Source organism: Salarias fasciatus, chromosome 18 (genome assembly GCF_902148845.1).
Source record: "Salarias fasciatus chromosome 18, fSalaFa1.1, whole genome shotgun sequence".
NCBI lineage: Eukaryota > Metazoa > Chordata > Actinopteri > Blenniiformes > Blenniidae > Salarias > Salarias fasciatus.
In genome coordinates, this window is record NC_043762.1 from 6681713 (window position 1) to 6699098 (window position 17386).

The following is a 17386-nucleotide window of genomic DNA, read 5'->3' on the forward strand; positions in this document are numbered from 1 at the left end:
AAAGGAAAAAAAAACAAAAAACAAAAAAACAAAATCCAGGAATATGTCCATGACAGCTAGCTGGATTAGCTTGGCTCTCAACTTAGAGAAAATGTTCCAAAGAAGCCTACTTGGATACCTGAGAGGTAGTTCCCCGAGGGCGAGAAAACACTCGCCCCAAATCTTCAAAAAAGTCCAAACTGTCCGATAAAACTGCTCCGCTCCCGTTTCGCTCCCTCCCTCACCATAAAACCGCTGTGCTCCGTGTTTTTTCTCTCTCTCTCTCTCTTTTTTTTTTTGAAATCTTTTTTCTTTCTTTCACGCTGAGGAATTCACAGGTTTAAAATAAGGGAGCACGCTCCGAGTTTTAAAAATCGAGAAGCTTCGACCCCTGAGGAAGATGAATATATTTCGGTTTAACAGTCTCAAAATGGTTCCTCCGAGGTGTGCAGCACGTCGTCTGAGGTTTGGAGCAAAAAACAGGTTCATTTGGCCACAGACGATCATGACCACGACAGGAAAAAAAAAAAAAAAACAAAAAAACTCATGAGGTAATTAAAAAAAAAAAAAAAAAGACTAAACACGAAAGAAAATACATGAGGTAATGAGGACTTTAGGATTTGACACATGGGTGCTATCAGATGTGCCCATCACATAGCTTATTACTACTTTCACTACAGCAGATGGATGAGTTAGTAAAGAACATTAAAAACCAAAGAAAAGAGAAAGAAATACCAGTATTGGGATAAAATAGCAGCTGCATTAAAGTTGCTGGATGTTCATGTGTGTCTTTTTAAATATTCACGGAGATCCACTGAGTTTGGATTTGAAGAAAGGAAAATGTGGGGGAGCTCGGGTGAAGGGGTGGCGCCGCCCGCTCAGGTGCTGGACTCTTTGGGAGGTAGGTCCTCGTTGATGAGAGACGTCACGATGGACACGGGGCTGTCTGAGGTAGTGCTGCTTATCGTCCTGGCGATCTGGCTGATGCGCTCCTCCACGCAGCCGGCCGACAGCCGCGCCTCGGCGTCGTGATCCCAGCATTCCTCGATGGTCTCGCACATCTGGCTCAGGCCCTGTGGAACGGGAGGCGGCAGGTTAGAGCGGCAGGTTAGAGCGGCCGTTTCCCGGCGTTTGAAACGACGGGCGCCCTTCTCTAAACGGGCAACTCACAGGATGCTTGAGCCAGGAGTCCTTGATGGCTGGACGCATCTTCTTGTGGACGACCACATCCTGCAGATCCTCCAGGGAGGGATGCTGGCCGATTTCATCCTCGAACGGCAGCATGTACTCACCGACTGTACCTGGGGGAGAGAAAAGAGAGTTCAGAGACAGCTGAAGCGGTTTGTTCCTAAACAGTTAAAGAAGCTAACTTCCGTTTTCCTGTTTGGTCATTCCTTAAAGGGTAAAACACACAGAAACTCTCCAAATGACTGCTGGCCTCATTGTCAGAGCAGTGCTTTGTTTATGGGGCCAGCCCGAAGCAGGGTGACCTTTCACCTGCGGGAGGAGCAGCATTCCTGCGGATTGACTCACCGTCGTTCTCCGAGCAGCGGGACACCAGCTCCCACAGCACCAGGCCCATGGCGTACATGTCTATCCTCAGGAAGGAGTCCCGCTGAAAGTTGATGGCTCCCTCTAGCACCTCTGGAGCCATGTACCGCCTCGTACCCACCTGGAGGGACAGCAGGCGCGAAATCAGGCTCACGTAATGGAAGGATTATAAATCACGAAGAAAAGATGCACTGGATCAACGTGAACACCGAAACAGTCGCAACACCAACACCAACTTTTTCATGCTGGTGAGGAGGAGATATAGCATCAACGCTAACACTCCACAGCTGTTTACACAACAGAGTTTCAAGTGTACACTCATCGATTCCAGAAAAGTTTCACATTTACACGTTTGGAAGGTGACGTCTGTTTCAGTGGAAAACAGTATAGTTAGCATCGAGCCGATGTTTGTTTTCGGATGAAAAATTCTGCTGTATTAGCAGCTGTAATGCTAACACATGCAGCGGATGATGGGAAAGCTCCAAACTAGGGATCAGCCGGTCATCGGCCGGGCCGATCATAGCCGCCAATATTTGGTATTGTGATGCACATCGCATCGGCCATTTTATAATCCGATGGCTGATAAGAGATCAATATGAAACAGGATGATTTTGACTAAGATGCTGCAGCTCTCTGAGCACTGTCCCACCCACAGCACCATCTGATTGGTCACACTCAGAGCTGGCAGGGCTAGCAGCCAATCAGCAGTGAGAGCCGCAAGCTCGTTGCCTGCGAGCCATAGATACATGAGCATAGAGGAGAGAAGTTTTATCAGTGAAACAAGTTCTAGAAGGAAGAGATTTGTCTCTTAACTGGCAGATTAATCATGTAGCCCCCGATGCACACTGGATGCGGTCCGGCTGCGGAACGGCTGCGGTCCGGACACCGCAGCTCATCCATAGTCATTAAAATCAATGCTGTGATGCACACCGGCCGCGGTCCGGCTGCGGTCCGGCTCCAGAGCCTCTGCGGAGCTCCGGTCTCTTTCCGCAAGGATCCTATTTTTCCGGATGCTGCAGCCCTACTGCGTCAATTCAGACAGAAGCAAGTCGGAAAGGAAACGCGATTCGTGTTCCAAAATAAGTGACTTCAAAATAAAATCTGTGTCGTGTTTTTGCCTTAAAATTCTATTTTTTTACTTCTTCTGGTAGAATACAGAACAAACTACGTGATGTAGTCATTTAACGCATTAGAAGAATGAACAGTTTTGTATTTCATCACTGTAGGAAAGTCAAATGACACCAAAATGGCTCAAAACAGCTCTGTGACCGGAGCAGCTTTGTGTTGCCAGATTGGGCGTGTTTCTGCCAAATCAAGCTTCTTTTTTGAACACGTCGGACGGGTTGATGAAATGATTATGTGTTTATGACGCGTTTGTTATTATAAAAATACGGTTTTAACTTGCATTTTCAACCGAGATGGTGGTTTGGGCTGCTTTCTATTGAGTTCAACGGGTCATATTATTTACGGGGAAGACCGACATATCTGGCAACCTCCTCCAGCGGACTGAAGAGCTGCGGTGTACCCGACCGGAGCCGGACTGCAGCCGGAACGCAGCCGGACCGCATCCAGTGTGCATGAGGGGTAAGGGCTGACTTCTGCTTTCCACACGGACATGTCGCTTTAAAATCAAAGTAAATCACAACATGTATTATGAAAAAAAGTCCCGCTAGCTTAATGCTAACTTGTACGATAAAACCCATTGACTTGCTGACAGTTAGCACAATAGTCACAGCACTTGCTGAGACAAATTAAACTGAGGAACATTTCACCAACTAAATACAAAACAAAAACACTAATTGCAATATTAACAGCCATATATTTCTCTCACTCAGAAAAAAAACAAAAATTAAAGGGGCTGTATCATGCAAAATTCACTTTTTGTATATTTTAACCTTGTTATATGCCTATGTACTCACCAAAAACACCCCAAAGCGTTTTTTTCCTTCGTGCCTACGTGTTTGAGCTTTCCTCCTTGTTGTGCTGTCAGAGATTCAGCCCCTCCCGCACCCGTGAAAACACTCCGTTTTCCCACGTTCACGTCACACGGAGAAGATGGCTCCCCTGAGCCCCCCTCCTGCAGGCCCTCGGCAATCACCGTTGCCGCTTTTTTCTAACTCTGATTACGGATATAAACTTTAACCATTGTCTGAAAGCAACAGTCAAGCAAGAGCAAGAGTCTGAAGGGTCTGAAGGGTCTGCGCTTGGTGAGTTTCTCACAGGAAAAGATTTTTTCGCGTGTATTTCCATGTAGAGAAGCTAGAGCTAAAGAGCTAAAGCTAACCCTTAGAGACGCTAACTAAGCGCTGATTGGTTGAAGTACGCTGTCAGTCAAAGTCCACAGGGGGAGAGGTGGGATTTTCAGTGAAACAGAGTGTTTTCTCTTCCGGGTTTCAGAATTAGCCCCAGAAAATCTTTTATTTCACACAAAATGACTTTTCCTTTGCGCCAAAAATAAACTACTACCATGTTAATGCCATTTCTAGGGTTTGGACTAGCTAAAAAAGCATGATACAGCCCCTTTAATGGAAAACTCTACCGTTAGCTTACAAAACACAAACAGGAAGTAGCTGCAGAAGCCAGAGAGGCTTTGTACCATCAAAGTTTGACACCAATATTTTCACTTTTACTAAAAATGGGTATCGGCAATAAATACCAGTTATCGACCTCCTTGACCACCAATAATCAGTAACGGTCCTGAAAAACCCATATCGGCCTGTCGCTACTTCAAACCATCTTCATCGACTGAGCACGAGCAGGAACAATTTACTGCAGCCACGGTGCGCATGCGCAGTTGCACCATTTTCAAAAAAATTACCTATTTCCATCAAGACAGAGTTGGAGCGTTTTAAAAAAAGAGTTGTTTTCAGCGGCTCTGACCACTGTTGTCGTGTAAACGGACACACAAAGCACAACAAAATGTTTGTGTTTTCACTTGAAAGCGTTGTTGTGTAAATGGAGCCTTAAAAATGCTCCCGCAGTGTAATTCTGGCATGTTAACAGGTAATTCCTATTTCACCGGATTCACATATATGAACAATCCAACAGTCTCAACTGAGCTTTAATGAAACCTTGATACTGTCTCCAATCAGCTGGTGAATACAGAACCAAAGAAAACAGTGGCGCATATGATGCGTTTAGTAAACGCCTCAGAGAAACAGGCTTCAGTCTCTTAATATTCCAAAGAGAGGAATCAGAGGGGAAGCAATTTGTGAACAAGGCGCTCTAAATATCACAAAAACATGATGCTCTTCCAGTTGGTGTTTGAACCAGCGTGTAAACTCTGCCTCTGAATCCGGGTTTCATTAACGAGAAGGTGCGAATTCAAACCAAAAGCCTCCAGTGGTCCATGCTAACAGGTGTGAAAACATTTCAACCAGCTTTCAAACCACATTCATCTGCTAAGATCAACCATTATCACCCCCAGTGTCTCAGCTGCACCCATACACAGCTTGAAAATGGTAACGACAACAACACTACGAGTACAGAACTGGCTTTATGTTGAGACTCTAGTCATTTTTGGCAGTAATTGTTTGGATTTATGGACGTACAGACATTCTAGCCATGGATGGATCACAACGTAGGACATATGAGCAGATATTTGATGTCAGGAGGGAAGGAAATGAAGGTGTCTTACCTGACCGTGAGTGTCACCCGGAGGTTTTCCTGGTTCGAATCTCACAGCAAGCCCAAAGTCCCCAATGACTGCAGTCAAATCATCTCGGAGCATCACATTCTTACTCTTGAAGTCCCTGGAAAGTCATTTCACTCTGGTGATTATCACGCCATCATTAGAGACATGTCCAGTCACACACATTAGTTCACAGACTGTCGGGGCAAAATGACTCAATCCCAGGAAGCCAGCCAGATGTGAGCGTTCCGCGGCCGTTACCTGTGTGCAATAGTCGGCTTGGGCCCCTCTCCCTTGTAGCTGGGAATGTCCTCATGGAGGTAGGCCAGGCCGCGGGACATGGTCTCTGCTAGGTGACACAGCTCAGTCCAGGTCACAGTGTTACCCTTCAGGTGGTCTGTGAGGGAGCCCTGCTCACACACACACACACACACACACACACAACACACACAGAGCAGGTTAAAGTACGAAGACTCCCACCGGTGCTCATCACTTCTCAGACATCCACCTCTGGAGCCACAGAGAGGAAAACAGACGCCATGGATAAAGAGCAATCTGAACGCCATCTACCCCAACAGAAACGATACACTGACTGATTCAGCTGCTACTAAACACATCTGCTTTACTGCCAGGAAGATGAAAAGGTGCTACGAGGACACGTCTTGAAGCTCAGCACACAAACATAATGCCACACGGTAATTAAGGTTTAATCCCCAGATTAATGAGCAGAGTGTTTTGGCGTGGCGGGATTCTCACAGGCAGGTGCTCCATATTTCCCAGCTGTGTGGATTTAGACTGCGCACCTCAATTCCTTTTAGATATACTGTGAAGTCCAGATCGTATATATATATATATGAGATGAAACCTTGGTTTTTAATAAAGCGTTGAAGCTCTCTCTCTCTCTTTTTTTTTTTTTTTATGGGAGGTAAATAGAAGGCTCAGCCGGTATTGGAAACCGTCCAGCTGCTGCGGTCGGCTCGTCAATCGGCTCGCCGGCCTGTGTGGCGGGCGTACACGGGCGGACGTGCTCTCACCCGCTCGTGGAACTCCGTGATGAGCCACAGCTCCGTTTCCAGGTTGGTTCCGTGTTTCTCTGCGGCGATGTAGCGCAGAATGTTCTCGTGTCTCATCCCCGGAGTCATGAATATGTCTCGCTCGTTCTGCCACGACTGCTTATCCTGGAAACAGACGAGAAAAGCAGCCGCGCTTCAGCCTTGATGGTCTATAGAAAAACCTCTTACAAGCTGTGGCCCCGTCTGAAAGGGCTTCAGGAGGACTGAGAAGTGTTAATTAACAACACTGAGGAGTTTTTTTCGAGATCGAAGGACTGGCTTTTTTTAGAACGTCGGGTCTTTGGAGCGCCGAGCAGAGAACAACGAGACCGGAAGCCGAGAGCTGAATGAAAGCAGAAGACTTACCTGAACAGGGAAGATCTTGACAGCGACATATTCGCTCATTAACTGGGCTTTCCAAACGCAACCAAAGCGTCCCCTGGCCTTGATTTCCAGCAGCTGGAGTGGCTTCAGACCCACTAAAGGGGACGGGGGAGTCGGACCAGGATCCTGGGGGGGAAACAAAAGCGAAGTACTTTGAGTTGTCGGGTAGATCTCCCCCGGAGGATTCTTCAGATGAGAGTCCCGAGTGGCCCGGCCCGTCTCACCTCGCTCAGGTCAACGTGGCCGTACGGAGGCTTCCTGTGCCGGTACATCCACAAGGCCAGCACCAGGGCCAGGGACAGCACGCAGAGCGGCAGCAGCGAGTACACCAGCACGTTGAGCAGGGACGGCACTCTGGGCGGAGGCCGGATTTTCACTGCCGGGGAAAGAACGGCCTTTACAACGCGTCTGCTTCCGCAGCCGTGCTCTGAGCTGCCGAAAGCTGACTTTTAAACATGGCCCCCGAGGTGGGGGCTTTCAAAAACACGACATCGTCGTGGAAATGGGTTCTCTGCAACCTGACATCTGAACCTTGACCACTGACTGACAGCAGAACAATGACGAAGACCGAACACACTCGGTCACAAACATTCAATTTTAATCAACTCCGTGCCCTCAGACAATCAATACTGCACTGTGTACAGGAAGATACTGAGGGTTTCTTAATCCTTTCATCCTATCGGTCGTCGTACACCGGATCCCACAGAGACGACAGTCCTTGGCAGCCAAGACTCTCAAACGTAATAATCCGGAGAACATATAAACATCTATTCTTTCTTCTCGTCTGTTTTAATTGTGAAAAGCTGACAAGACATTCTCTCTTTGTGTGACTCTGAAGTGACAAAAGCACTGAAACAAAACATCTGAAAGAAGAAAACCAACAAAGACCTGAGAAGGCAAAGAGAGATGCTGTATCAGACCAACAAAAGGACCATAAAACCACCAACACACACGTACATGGTGATAAATTCACATATTTCATGACACTGTTCATCCAGGGGTGTCAAACATGTTTTAGTTCAGGGGCCACATTAACGGGTCGGGTGTGGAAGCACTCATCAACACAATGGACACGTCTATTAAAGTTCGCTTTAAAATTCAGTCAATCTAACCAAATTCTGCTGCTATTTCCTTAAATGCAGCCCTATTTGTTGAAATACGCCACGTCGGTTTGACAGGATAAAGAGACATTTAAATGCAGCCCTTCAGCTCTCAGGGTTTTATGTCCAGTGCTGCTCAGAGAAGGCAGGGCGGCGTCCGTGCCGCGGGACGCTCACCTCGGGTGCCGATCAGATCAGGAAGGTGGGTGAATCGTTCGTTGCAGTAGTTCTCCTCGCAGCAGCAGAAGAAGACCTGAGGGTTTTCCTCCATGGAGACGCATTCTTGCCTGAAAGGACGGAGAGCACAGCCACGTCAGTGAGGGCGTCGTGGATTCAAGCCAAAATATCATCTGCAGCATGTTGTGATTGAGAAAGTCCAGTTTGAACGCAGAAAAAAATAGACATTTTCATCATGTATATTCTTCACCACAACAAAGAAATTCTCTAAAGTTGAGATTTAAAGTTTCTGTTACCGGTGGATCCGACTCCAGATGAAACAGTTGTGTGTGTGAGACCCCTGAACTAAAATGTGTTCGACTCCTCTGCTCTATAGGCGACCATTTAATTGGGGTACTCCAATTCTGCATGATGAGAATCTTTTAGCATGCCTCTGTCCTATTAAAGCCAGCACGGCTTGTAAATTGAGTGGAATAACAGGATTTCTCACACTGTCTGGATGTGCAAGTGGGGATACCACAATTAATCTCAGTTCAAGAAGTGAAAACATCCCGCCTGCTGCTCTGCAGCTCCTGAATCCACCAGCGACATGTTGGTGCGGTACATCTCCCGAGGCCAAAGCCAGAGATTTTGTCAACTCATTGACATCAGTTCAGTCTTTTGGAGGAATGTTTAACTTGGTCGGCTGTTTTCATCTGATATTTCTCAAGAAGGCTGCTAACCGGTGTGAGGAGGACATGTTTAGATCCACAGCGGCGTCAAAGATCAATTCCTGTGGTTTCCCTTTCTGGAGCCACCTTAGATCTCCAGCATGTTCAGGGAGACAGATTCACAGAGCTGCGCTGTCAAAGACCGGTTTGAACTTCTCCTCCCGCCTTACCGAACCCCCAGCGGCCCCGAGCCACCGCGTCTATCAGAGAAAACCCATCACGCCACACGAGGCGGACATCCCTCCGTGTGAGTCAGGTTGGTGAAACGCAGCCGTGGCGGCGGACTGACCTGTCGTAGCAGTTGAAGTCGTCCAGCCAGCAGCCTTTCTTCACCAGCTTGATGGTCCCTGAGGAGTTGAGCCAGGAGGCGTAACAGTGCAGTCGCTTGTCCTTCTCCCCCTCGCAGCGCTCGAAGCCGCTCTGGTTGGTCCTCTCCGTACGCCAGTTGTCATTGTAGTACACACACTCCCGGGTCTCCGCCTCGCCGAGACTGTACCCTGAGACGAGATGGACAGAAGGCCTCAGTCGGCTCGCGCCGTAAATGAATTGAAACTCCGCGGCGGAAGCGGAGACATATGGCGCGGAGATCCGCTCCGTGCCACCGAGAAGCGTCTCCGAGCAGAGCCTCCATCATCACTCTGGCGCCCGGCCAGGTCTGGGAGCTCTCCGGAGTGAAGGGGAGTTCCTCTGGGCTAAGAAACTGTTGCTGAACACCAGTTCGGCATAATCCCATTAACTGAACCATCTTCTCAGGGAGTGAAACGTGGAAAAGAAAGAAAATGACAGAGTTGAATTAAGAGTGAAACAATAACATGCCCTGCTGCTGTATGGAAACCAAACGTGTGTGCGCACACACACACACACACACACACCCCAGAACATTACTTCTATAGATAAGGACTCATGTATTCCTGCTCTTTGGACAAATCTGGGGAGACAGATAAGACGGGAAATACTTTCTTCAGCTCAGATGAAACGTAACAACAGTGAGCTGTCAGCGTGCAAAGTTTCATCCATTTTCCCCTCATCGGTTTTTAGAAGTGGGAACATATTGATGGTGAGCGGTGCAGCAGATAGGGCTCTGTGCGTGTCATTTAAAACACAGCCTGGACATTCCTGCCTAATCTTTGTTCACGGAGGTAAAAAAAATAGTGCCTGTCTCTTTAAATCCCTGCCTATAGGAGTCTGCCCATCCCCCAGCGTTACCCCCTCCAACCCATCACACACACACACACTCACACACACACTCACATATAACTGTCCAGCAGCATACAATGGGCTTCATTATAACATACGGGGATGCATGTAATGACCAAACATCACGCTCATTATGAAGCATGAAGAGAAGAAAAGGTAGTAAAGGATAAAACACACACATCCATCCACACAAAGCAGTGATGCTCAGTGCTCCATTGAGCCGAGATGGCATTTCTGATATCTGTGGTCACATGATCCAGAGGACTTTTACTACAAGATCATTCCCCAACCCCCCTCTGTGTCACTTTACTGAGCTTTTACACCACAACAACATGAATTGTGGAGAAGCAGCTTACTGTACACTCCCGAGCCCTAATCTATAAACCATAAAGGCATTAGCCACACAGGAGACAGCTGTGCCTCCATCTAAATTTTATTACAGATCTGGAAAGAAAAAAAAATATATTATTGTTGTGGGGAAAAAATACATTCACTCAAGGACAGAGGTAGGTGTGTGGGTGTGTGTGTTTTAGTGTTTGGGGATGATATTAAATTCCCCCACAAGAGTTGCAACAAAACAGGGCAAACAAAAGAAAAACAAGGCTCACGCTCAATTTCACGTGGAAAGCAAGTGAAAGGCTCTGCAAGGCGAGCTGTGTGTGTGTGTGTGTGTGTGTGTGTGAGTGTGTAACAGTAACCTCCATTCAGGATAAAGAGCAGACTTCAGACAGGCTGAGATCCCTGCAAATCAAACGCCATTGATTTATGAAAATCCTGCCAGTGTGTGTGTGTGTTTTCCAAAAGGTTCCTGCTCGGGCTACACACACGCACACATACAGACACACACACACGCAGACACACACAGCACAAACAGGGCTGAGATGGAGCCTCTAAGGTTTCAGGATGTTGATGCAGCTGCTGCCTTCTATTCCTGCCACTGTTCAGGAAAGGACGCAACAGTTTTAAATTTGGACACATATTTCAGAAATCCAATCGCGAAATAATCCAAACGTTCCAAGGTAAAGAAAGGAGAATAAAGAGGGGAAGCAGGGGGGGAAATGTGAAGTCTTTAAGGGCTAAAGGGAGAAAAGGCGATTAGCGTTTGGAGATTTCTCAAGGATAGTATCCACTCGCCAACAAAGTTGAAACAACGAGCACGGCCACAACTCGTCCAAACCTCAAACACACACCGCATTCGCATTCAAATGCGTCCACTCCGGGGGAAAACTGTTGCGAATTTTTCCCCTCTTTTTTTTTTGTTTCCGGCGGCTTACCTGCGCATAAAGTTCCCAGAAGAAGTGAACAAGTCAGCCATGAAAAAGACATGTTCCGCTCTGAATACCGGACAGAGATTTCCCCCCGCTTTCCGTCGCGAACATTAAAAAAAGGCTGCGGGCGTCCAGCGCATGAGTCCCGGGGGCTCGAGGCTCGCTCAGGACCGCAGGCCTCCGGTCCCTCCAGCAGCCTCCACCTCCTCCACCACCTCCTCCTCCACCAGCAGCACCACCACCACCAGCACCGCCGCCGCCGCGGCGCGTGTCAACAGCCGCGGCGCTGCAACAATGTTGCGAGGAGAAAAGAAACGGCGGCGGCTAAATTGGTGTCAGTCCGCGAGCCGGAGCCGCATTTCGGTCCGAAGCGGGGTCCAGAAAGCCGTTCGCGGGCGTCCGAGGCGAGCAGCGGGGGCACCGAGCGCCGTTTTGCGGGCTTCTTCAGCGGAATAGTAGCGCGGCCGCGTCGGGAGGTCGGTCGGGGTTTACATGCATGTTACTGATCTGTGTCCAAAATGGCTTCTAAATGGGGAATGGGCTGCAAACAGGGAAACCCGGATGTGTAAACACAAAGAGGGGAATTCAGGCAGCCAGCGAGTGACCTTAACACGACACCGCCGATAGACGCCTCAAATGACTTTATTCCTCCTCCGCCGCCAACATTTGCCCCTTTTCTTTGCTAGATTTCGCCGTTAGAGCGGAATGTGCGCTTCCTTTCTCCCCATTCCGTCTGATAGGACACTTGCACTTTCTCCAAGCGGAGCTTCAAATGCAATGATACCGCTTCGGTTTGAATAATAATCCCGCACAAAACAGGATTTTTATTAAAAAAAAACAAAACAAAAAAAACACACACACAAACATTATGCTGTTTTAACTTATATGTGTCCCAGTTTTATACCACAGTTGCCTCAATGTAAAAAAAAAAAAAAAAATCCCTCAAGTAGTATGATTTTTTTCTCTATCGGAATGATCTTTTATGCATAAGTGGAAGTGCTAAAAATAGTTGACCCAATTTGGAATAACATCATACAATAAATGCTACTTAAAATGTATTCGTTCTAATTACTCACACATCAGCACCACAAAACACATCTCACGCAGAACAACTTCCATGGATTATAATCTCTTGTAGGTTAATATTCCTATTTTAAAATAAGAAAGATAATGATTTCTAAGTGTGCAGTCATATATTGACCCAGATAATGAGTAAGATTAATTCAAAACTGTGTTTTTGTATCGTCTGTATTGTATATTGCACATTCTCAATTATGTATTGTATTGTGTATTACATATTCAAGAGTATATTATATTTTAAAGTGCACTTTACTAGTGTACTTTACACATTTTGAGTGTATTAAATTGGTTTTTGCATATTTCCGTTTTTTAACTTCGACATTTAGTCTGTTACACTGTTTTTCTTGCGCAAATTCTTTCTCTTTTTAATCATATTCTGTTTGGGGTGATATATTTTTTTGTCTCTATTCTCTATTCTTTTCATCCTGGGTGATATATGTCGACACTGTAGGAGTGCAAGAGAAGTTTGTGTGTATTTTATTCACAGCAGAATTGAGAATAAAGCTCCTTTTGACTTCTTTTTTGGTTTTGTGATCCAACAACCCACACATGAAGTTACCCAGGGAACAGACACTGACTTTCACAATTATTTCTCTCAAAGAAAGGAAAGTTCAAGATATTTTCCCCTGACTAATTGAGCACCGGTCTCTTTTCTCATACAAGGCAAGCAGTCAAGGTGCATTTTAGTGACAGAGTGTTTAGTTATTAAGTGTTTCACTTCCAAGCATTCAAGACAGCTTGTTTCATGAGTGAAATCATTTGTGCAAAACAATGAATCCCATCATCCCTGAAAATCGGCGGTGACATTGTTAAAATGCCATTAAGGCTTGCACACAGGTCCTTCTCTCTTTCTCCACTTTGACATCCAGACTAATGGCATGTTGGTGACACTCGGCCAATTCATGCAGCAAATGGCCCAGGAATAGGGTTAGCCATAGGTAATCGCCGTTAAACTAGTGCCGTTCAGTGTAACTCAAGACAAAGCATTTCCTCATTAAGCTATCCTGTATTGACCCTGTAACTCAATAGAGGCCACGAGCGAAACCCTGTAAAGATAGATGCTGTGTTGTCATGACGGTCGGAGGAGAAAGCACACACACGAGCGCTCATTAGAGGCCACAGACCTGGAGTGGAGGATGCTGAGGCGCACAGCCACCCTTCAAACCAACACATAATGGTGCAAAAAAGGTTGAGAAACACAAATCACACCAGTGTGTCAGCGGAGAAAATAATGCATTTAATAACAAGTCAAGCAGATAAGAGCCCAAACGAGCTGATTACAGGTGGAAAATGCAGTTTTGTCCTCCCTGGAAAGCGTATAAAGCAAATGTTTGTCATGTGTCTGTGTGTTTTCTGTCCGCTGTGATCACTTTTCAGAACCCTGAGGTTATTGTCACAGTAAAATAGATAGATGACACTAGGTGGTAGCAGAGCTCCCCGGGGCGGTGCACCTTCTCTCCCTACCTGAGCTACAGCTCTGGTCCATTCTTGATTTATACCCCATAGGAAGGACTCATACTTTCTGTTTATCACAGCCTTCCAATGTCCAGCTGTTAAAAGACCGAACGTTTCAATTTCATCACCACCCCCCCCACCACCCCACCCCCACCCATTTTCCTATTAATCTGTGTTATAGTGGGATTCAGAATATCTCGTATAACTCGGTGACGGATCCATTAGTGTGAGGAAACACATTGTACTTAAAGCTTTTTTATTTACGGCACATAATAAAAAGCAATCGCCTCAATCAAAGTCATTCCCACAATGAAATCTGAGGGTTAAGTCAGTTCGCCCCCTCGCTAAATGAGCATGAATTCAGAAAAATAAAAGATAGGAATAAGATAAAGCATGCTATAGAATCACCGCTTTATTTCAACCTCTGAATTATTCAGTACAAAAATAAAACAACACGCAACGCCAAACACTTTCTCCATCTTTTATTATTCCACAGCTCCACAGAATCCGTGTCGTGTGTGTGTGTGCGTGCGTGCGTGTGTGTGTGTGTGTGTGTGTGCCAGACAGCTCTAAAAGTAGTTGGCCACCCTGCGGATGGACTGGATGGTGGCGTTCTCGGCCTGCCACTCCTTGTGGCTGCAGTAGTTTCCTCGCTCCACCACGTACATGCGGCCGCGGTAGTTGGGCTCTTCGTACATCACCCAGCTATTCGGAGAGAGACGAGAAAACACTTCAAACATCTCCTCAAACCCACTGATATTATCACTCCGTTCCTCTCTCACCTCTCACTCTCAGATTCTGAGTAACGCTACCTTCAGGGGCGGTTTTGTTCTGTTCATTCAGGGTTTTGAGGAAAGGCTGACGCACCTGTCGAGGTGCTTGTGAATGACTTGTGGTGTTCTCACTCAGTACAGTAAAGCTCCAAACCATGCCCACCTCTGGGATTATAACATTTTACTGGTGACAGCTACAGCAGTGAAAAACGACCCGCGCCTCTGACTTGTCGTTTGTCCGGAGCCAGCTCCAGCTCACTCTGCTGGAAATTACCAGTTCATAACAAATGCATGTTTTTGCACTGTGTGAGGAAAACAATGCACAGATTGAAAACGCCCCCAAAGTCGGAGTTAAACTCCTCAGGCTTCCTGGTTTCCATTAAACTCATCCTAACCACCCGTGACCCTTGAACGGGACGACGGGCTTTCTGCAGAGATACGTACGCTCCGTCGCCGTAGACCTTCACGGAGTTGACGCAGTTCTTGGTCAGGCCCCGGGCCTGCAGGAAGGGGCAGTCGTCGCACAGCTCCACGCACTGGCCGCTGAAGTTGTCTCCCTCGAACAGCTCCATCCTGTAGTGTTCCCCGTGCTGGCGAGCAGAGGGACATTCACACCGGCTGAGTCACGGCAGCACCCCTCCGCAGATGACCGAGGCCTTTCTCCTTGATGTGGCAGAGGTTGTGTGTGTGTGTATGTGCGTGTGTGTGTGCAAACATGAATAAAAAGCTGAAGGTTAAAGGTTCGTATGGAGGTCGATATGCGTAGGCCGCAGTCTGAGTTGCCCTGATTCTCCGGACTGTTTCCGTCTGATGGTGTTATATCGGTATGTTGTGTGAAATCATGGGGTTTTCTGATCAGCAGATGTATTTCAGTGAGATCCCACATATGCCAGTCTGCCAGGCAGTTTCTCTTTTTTTCCCCCCACTTTTTTGCCAACCAAATATTTGTCTGTCCCCAGGGTCTAACACAGACACACACACACACACTCCTACCATTCTGATTGGCCTGCAGGAGCCCATGTGATCGTTATGGGCATTCCAGCGCTGGAATTCAGGGTACTCTCCGTGCTCCAGAATATACTGCTGGCCCTTAAAGTCTGGGTGGTCGAAGCACACGAAGGCGCCGCTCTCCACACGGACAGAGTTGACCCTGTTCAGGAAGCCTCTGTCCTGGAAGTTGTCACAGTCGCTGCAGATCTCCAGCTTCCTCCCAGTGAAGCACTTCCCCTCATAGAACACAATCTGTATTCACCACAACACAAATGGTTAGGATGTCTGTGTCCTCGCTCGTCGGCCGGAGAAGCTGTCGTGGCTGATGTCTTGTGTGATTGACTTTCTCTGGTACTCACCTTTCCTGAGTACTGAGACATTTTCCACTCTTAGTTGTTCCAAACTACTCACACTGTCTAAGAGTGGAAAAATTTGGACTGGCAGATATATATGAGCGGCACAGAGAGCGGCGGTATCGCGAGAGCGTCGAGACAAAAGCCCAACAATGGGGGGTTTAGACGTTCTGCCACATGGACAGTTTCCCTATGTGCTAGTGCTGATATTGGAGTTTGGCTCAGGAGGACCAAACAATGGAGTAAGAGTTATTTTGCTTTGATTGAGCTTCGAGAGTCAGGGCTCGGTGATATTTGGGTTGATTCCAGAGGAGGGGGACACGAGGAGCAAAATATTCCCACTGAGAAGAAGCTACAGGACCAATCTGACCCAGTGGGAACAGGTGTGGTCCAGGATTTGTCCACGTTTCATCTCCTCCAGCAGTGACTGGGCGAGCAGGTCAGAGTGAACATCTCACAGCGAGGCAGCAGACTGTGATCCCTGCATCGACTTAGACCTTCACCTTCGATTAAAGACTGATAATCGCGTCAATAAACAGCAGCACGTGAGGCTCGGGCACGAAAACAGGTCAACAAATGAATCAAACCTCTCTTTAAGGCACATGAACTCAGTTTTCCCACTCAAACTGTTGCAGATAAGGTTAAATGACCAATGAACTTTCAAACTGGGATGGATTTTAGGAGTATAATCTGTATTGAAGTCCTGTTTCATCAAATGTGTTTCCATTAATCACTTGACTGACTGTTCTTTCAAACACTTTTCAGGGTGTTCAAGCCTCTTCATAACAGCAGTGTGTATTTAAACCTCTCTGAGTGCAACCAAAGCAGAATTTAGGATGGAAAGATGGTTTCCTTACATCGTTTATAGTTGGGTCACTTCATAATGACATGAAGCGGAGCTTCGTTTGAGTCCTTCTCTACCCTGGATGGATTTCAGGCGGTGCACCACTCTCAGGTATTTACTCCGAATGTCTATCAGCGCTGGAGTGTTGCAGCTCTTTTCTTTTCTGTCATCAGTTCAAGTCGATACGGATTGTATGCCTTGATTTCACTCAGTTTGGATCTTCTGCTTTATGCTGCTCAAAAAAGCACAAATCCAAATGTTTTACACCTGAAACGGGCCAGGTGTAATCCCCCTTCCTGCAGGCAACCCGCACCTTCAGCCAACAATCTGCTGTTTGTTTAAGATATGAATACACCTGCCAGGAAGATTTCTGTGAGTTTGAGACACATGCATTCAATGCTCCCTGCAAATGTCTCATAAATTATACAGTCTGGTGGACAAAGGGTGGACAGACCTTGCATAATGCAGGAATCACGGCACTGGGAGAGCGTAATCCTTGTACACAGTGTACCCAGGGCGAGCGGCGCGTTAAGTATATATACCCAGCAGAGATACATCACTTAGGGGGGAGTTACGAAGACAGGACACAGTATGAAGGGGTATAAAAAGAGGAGACGCCGAGGGAGCCGTTCAGTCGTTTCAGCAGAGAACAGCGAGAGGTAGGCCCACATCAGAACACGCCGCTATTATTCTGTGTGTTTAAGCCTGGACGCAGATACTGTATGTTTGGTCACATCGACTGAAAATCGATATCGTGACGACGGTTCTGGGGTCGAGCTGCCGTGTGGGAACATGCACCGCACTGCGTGTCTTAAAGGACAAATCTCTAGCTCCAAACTTGT

The 17386-nt window shown here is 47.0% G+C and overlaps 2 protein-coding genes across 3 annotated transcripts; both read right to left on the reverse strand.

Annotated features, from left to right (window-relative positions):
* Positions 1 to 394: 394 nt before the first annotated feature.
* Positions 395 to 11683, reverse strand: LOC115405089 (activin receptor type-2B-like). Of its 2 annotated transcripts, none has more exons than XM_030114544.1 (11): positions 11056 to 11683; positions 8874 to 9081; positions 7875 to 7984; positions 6822 to 6973; positions 6580 to 6723; positions 6196 to 6339; positions 5423 to 5571; positions 5168 to 5282; positions 1513 to 1651; positions 1150 to 1274; positions 395 to 1052 (listed from the first exon to the last, which is right to left on the reverse strand). In XM_030114544.1, exons 1-11 carry the CDS (start codon positions 11105 to 11107, stop codon positions 858 to 860), a joined length of 1533 nt encoding a protein of 510 aa, XP_029970404.1. In that variant the 5' UTR covers positions 11108 to 11683; the 3' UTR covers positions 395 to 857. The 2 variants fall into 2 exon arrangements, with proteins under 2 accessions (XP_029970404.1, XP_029970402.1); XM_030114542.1 differs by having other exon boundaries at positions 1150 to 1280.
* Positions 11684 to 14104: 2421 nt separating this feature from the next.
* Positions 14105 to 16012, reverse strand: LOC115405688 (gamma-crystallin N-A-like). Its single transcript, XM_030115350.1, has 4 exons — positions 15707 to 16012; positions 15351 to 15599; positions 14802 to 14947; positions 14105 to 14289 (listed from the first exon to the last, which is right to left on the reverse strand). The coding sequence occupies exons 1-4, from the start codon at positions 15725 to 15727 to the stop codon at positions 14154 to 14156; spliced, it is 552 nt and encodes a 183-aa protein (XP_029971210.1). The 5' UTR covers positions 15728 to 16012; the 3' UTR covers positions 14105 to 14153.
* Positions 16013 to 17386: the final 1374 nt, after the last annotated feature.

Excerpts from the sequence above, each read along its gene's own strand:
- LOC115405089 (XM_030114542.1), bottom strand. The coding sequence starts at position 11,107 with ATGTCTTTTTCATGGCTGACTTGTTCACTTCTTCTGGGAACTTTATGC. Across the intron at positions 1,652-5,167 it reads CGGGTGACACTCACGGTCAG|GTGGGTACGAGGCGGTACAT; the intron begins GTAAGACACCTT and ends CTGTCCCTCCAG. Across the intron at positions 1,281-1,512 it reads CCGCTGCTCGGAGAACGACG|GTACAGTCGGTGAGTACATG; the intron begins GTGAGTCAATCC and ends TCTCTCCCCCAG.
- LOC115405688 (XM_030115350.1), bottom strand. The coding sequence starts at position 15,727 with ATGTCTCAGTACTCAGGAAAG. Across the intron at positions 14,948-15,350 it reads CCTGCAGGCCAATCAGAATG|CACGGGGAACACTACAGGAT; the intron begins GTAGGAGTGTGT and ends TCTGCTCGCCAG. Across the intron at positions 14,290-14,801 it reads AAGGTCTACGGCGACGGAGC|CTGGGTGATGTACGAAGAGC; the intron begins GTACGTATCTCT and ends CTCTCCGAATAG.